This window comes from Cavia porcellus, unplaced genomic scaffold, assembly GCF_034190915.1.
Source record: "Cavia porcellus strain 051 isolate PalLab524CR breed Dunkin Hartley unplaced genomic scaffold, mCavPor4.1 scaffold_9, whole genome shotgun sequence".
In the NCBI taxonomy this organism is placed as follows: domain Eukaryota; kingdom Metazoa; phylum Chordata; class Mammalia; order Rodentia; family Caviidae; genus Cavia; species Cavia porcellus.
In genome coordinates, this window is record NW_026947492.1 from 18,060,556 (window position 1) to 18,064,829 (window position 4,274).

General features: G+C 37.9%; 1 protein-coding gene across 1 annotated transcript; it reads left to right on the plus strand.

Annotated features, from left to right (window-relative positions):
- The first annotated feature begins 1,272 nt into the window (after positions 1 to 1,272).
- On the plus strand, positions 1,273 to 2,220 carry LOC100725664 (olfactory receptor 8B8-like). Its single transcript, XM_003472578.4, has one exon. It carries the CDS (start codon positions 1,273 to 1,275, stop codon positions 2,218 to 2,220), a length of 948 nt encoding a protein of 315 aa, XP_003472626.3.
- The last annotated feature ends 2,054 nt before the right edge of the window (positions 2,221 to 4,274 follow it).

Genomic DNA, 4,274 nt, shown 5'->3' on the forward strand with positions numbered 1-4,274 from the left:
GTTTTAGTTTTTGGCAGTCATTTATTGCTTTTGCAGATACAGAAAAATTAATAAAGAAAATATACTAACACCTGGTGTCATGGACTTTAGATTCAAATTAAGTGTACATATCCAGAGAGAAGACCCAGATGCAAACAAACAATTGTGTCATATTCCAGCTAGTGACAATTAATAGGGATGATCCATTATGAAGACAAGATTTCTTTTCTGTTTGGAGAGGTCCTTATTTGGGAGTTAATCAAAATATATGTAAAGTGGTATAGTTTTGGTAAGACAATGTCATTGTCATTAGTTAGCTGGCCAGTACAGCACAGCTAAATTCTTTTAGCTGATCTCTTGCGAAAGTAGCAAGAAACATAAATCTTCCAATAGTTAACCATTAGTTAGCTGGCGAATACAGCACAGGTAATTTCTTTTAGCTGATCTCTTGAGAAAAAAACCAGGAAACATAAGGCTTCCCATGTTGAATCATTAATTATCTGGTAAACACAGCACAGGTAAATTGTTTTAGCTGATCTCTTGAGAAGATACCTGGAAATGTAAGTCTTCCAATATAGAATCAGATTCCTAGGTTTTAGTCACTCATAAAAACCACTTTAGTCTTGCTAGGAGGTGGCTCTTTTGTGATTGGTACATGCTACTTACCACTGTCACTAGAGAGGATGTTTTGAGCAAATCCATCCCCAGAAATCATGATCAATATCTTGTGGCTTCTCACAGCCTGGGGAACTCAGGGCTGTGTTCTGGCTCTCCCAGTCAAAATATGTCACAAGCAACAGCAATGATGACAAATAAAATATCTTTATTCTGCACCATGTAACACACATCAAGCCACTTAGCTCTTTGAGAAGAGAGGAGGAGAATGAAGCCCTCCCCTGAAGCCATGGCTCCAAAGGGTGAGTGTTGAATTTTATCTCTTTTGTTATTCTTCCTGCAGACTTCATCTGCTGTGTTCAGTGAACCCTTGAAATGCCTCAATCTTGTCCGCTGAGATCGTCACTGACTGGGACCATGGAGGCAGAAGTGCTCTAGGGCCAACAGTATTCCTGCTTCCTGAAATCCCTCCTTTCAGTAATTGTCTCCTACATTCTACCTAATATTCATCTTTATACACTCCCTCTTCTTTGTTCTAAAGTGGAGAAAACAAGGGCATAGGGAAGGATGAGCTCAGGCTCACCATCTTATTCCCTGAATCAGCTCTCACACATTGGATTTGTTTGGAGTTGTCTCATTTTAGTGTCACTGTGTGTTTCTTCTCTTGTTCTCACAGAAATGGTCCAGGGAAGAATGGCTTCATACAATGGCTCTTCAGTGACTGAGTTTGTTCTGCTGGGTTTAACACAACAGCCAGAGCTCCAGCTGCCTCTCTTCCTCCTCTTCTTGGGAATCTATGTGGTCTCCAAGCTGGGGAACCTGGGCTTGACTGTTCTCATAGGTCTGAATCCTCACCTGCACACTCCCATGTACTACTTTCTTTTCCACCTCTCTTTCATCGATCTCTGCTACTCCTCAGTCATAACTCCGAGAATGCTGATGAGTTTTGTGAATAAAAACATCATCCCTTATGCTGAGTGCATGGCTCAGCTCTTTTTCCTCGGTTTCTTTGCAATAGGTGAGTGCTATATTTTGACATCCATGGCCTATGACAGGTATGTGGCCATCTGTAAGCCCCTGCTTTACACGGTCATCATGTCCCATCGGGTCTGCTTCATGATGACAGTGGGTGTGTATGCAATGGGCTTTGTGGGTGCCTTGGCCCACATAGTATGTATGCTGAGACTCACCTTCTGTGACAGTAATGTCATCAATCATTATGTGTGTGACATCCCTCCTCTCCTGAGGCTGTCCTGCTCAAGTACCTCCATCAATGAGGCAGTGGTGTTCATTGTGGTGGGTGTCAATGTTATAGGCCCCAGTCTTGCCATCTTTATTTCCTATACTTTGATTCTCTCCAATATTTTCTCTATCCATTCTAGAAAAGGCAGGTCCAAAGCCTTGCACACCTGCAGCTCTCACATCATTGCTGTTTCTCTTTTCTTTGGAGCATTAGCATTCATGTACCTTATGCCTTCTCCTGCTGAGGCTCTGGATCAAGATAAAATATCCTCTGTTTTTTATACCGTTATGGGACCAATGATGAATCCTTTCATCTATAGTTTGAGGAACAAGGATGTCCATATTGCACTGAAAAATATTTTGAAGAAAAGGATTAGCACATAAATAGAAAAGATTTTTGCTATATATCATATTATTTAGCACTAATGTTATATAAAACTATGGTGATAATGGCAAGTAATCAAATTATGAAAATTATATAAAATATAGAAAACTGAGTACTTATACAAATACTTTCACAAGTCAAAGTAATACAGGTAAGAAGATCATATTTATTCTTTTAAATAGGAGTAGAGTGATTGTTTAGTCTGTATTCTCCTGCTTAGTAAGGTATTAAGTGGAAATATGGTTCATGATAATAAATCTAGAAATGGTTATTGTGAAATTTAAACACATTCATATCTGAAATTCCTGTGCTACTGTATTTTCTTGCACTTTAGTTTGGTAATTTAATTTTTATTTGATAAGTGTCTGTTGAATGTTTAAAAACATTAGTTTCCAGAGAGGACTTTGCTTTTCAACAACACAGATGCTCTAATTTTGTTCATACTTTAGTCTCTAATGTGTGATGCAAAGAGAGGCTGAAGATATTTCTCTGATTGTAGTTCCTAAGGTCAGCAAGGTAAAATATTTAGAACAGACAAGACAAAGGGAAGCTGTGTTACATGTAGCTTTTAGAACTCAGCCAGGAATGTGGATGTAAAGTTGGGCTGTGTCTTATTTATGAAGCAGCTGGCTACAAATGTTATACAACTATGTATACTGGAACTTGACGGGTTCTTCAAGCATACTTTATAATTTAACTCAACACCTTCAGGTCAGTAGCTAGCTCTTTACATTTTCACTCTCATTTTGACTTAGAGTTTTGCATAATTCAAATCGTGTGGTTTACATGGTCACCAAATTTTGGCTGAGAATCCTGTTTTAGACATTTAAAAAATTCAGAGTTTGTTTTCTGTGTAAAATTGTAGTAGTGGGGAAGACAAAATACATGTCTGCTAGCTCAAAGTCTTACTTGTCTGCACTTAGGTAGTGATGGAGTTTAGGTGGATAGGTGGAAGAAAGAAATAATGAGCAAATAATAAAACATAAACACACACATTCAAAATTTATGCAGTCTTAATTTAAGGTAACCATACAGACAGTACCTGTATTTCATAACAGATGATAATGGACTTCGCTGAGATGGTGGTACAGGAGCTGAGACCTAACCAATGTTAAGAAGTCTGCCACACTGAGATGTGAGACAGAGCTAAGAGTTAGCACAGAGCTTAAGAGGAAGTAATGTTCTTGATGAAAAAGGACACAGAAAGAGTCAACATTTGTGGTGTAACCAAAGGATGAGAATTGGATTAGTGTGGTTTATAGGAAAAGAATTAGGAAACAAGAGTAAGTAGCAGGGTTTTAGAGGAGAAAAGAATGAATGACATTAAAACAACAAACAGCACTGAAATGTTATCCCTGGAAGCCAGATCGTTCTTTTCTCTCCTTTATTTTGAAGCTTTGTTTTCATTTCATCTGCTCATTGAAATAGGTAAAGGGTTCCACAAGCAATTTGTAATGAAACCTATGGTTCAGCAGACCTCAGATGAAACCATAATACCATATCTTGCAAGAAAGATTGTGTTTGTGGTCCTAATTTTGTATGCCTAGAAAAGATGAGACTGTAAAATCTCAACTGAACCAAGTACAGAAGAATGCGAATTCCCTTGATCTTGACTTTGGAAATGTGGAATGGCTCCTGAAATTGGAACTATGTATTTGGTTTTGATTCTAGACTCTAAAATTCTGTGTGTATGTTCTTTCCATGTTGGCTTTAGGTATCAAATACTAAAATTTCTGTGGTGTACATTAAGTGAAATGATACAGATTTTTAAAGTTTTATTTAATTCATTTCTCTAAAAATTGTAACATATTAATTATAAGATACATATTTCTTTCCATGTAACTTCCTGAACTCAGTGTTTGCCATTTTCTGGTTTTACAGGGAAATAGATTTAATATAGGCCATGTAATATATAGGAGTAGTTTATGATATTCACCCAAAGACTCAAATACGGAAGCGTGAGAGAGATCTGTTCAGGTATTAGAGACCCAAAGACTGCAGCTGACATTCTGGATCCCATGGCAATGTCCTGCAGGAGTCCACCTGAAGACCT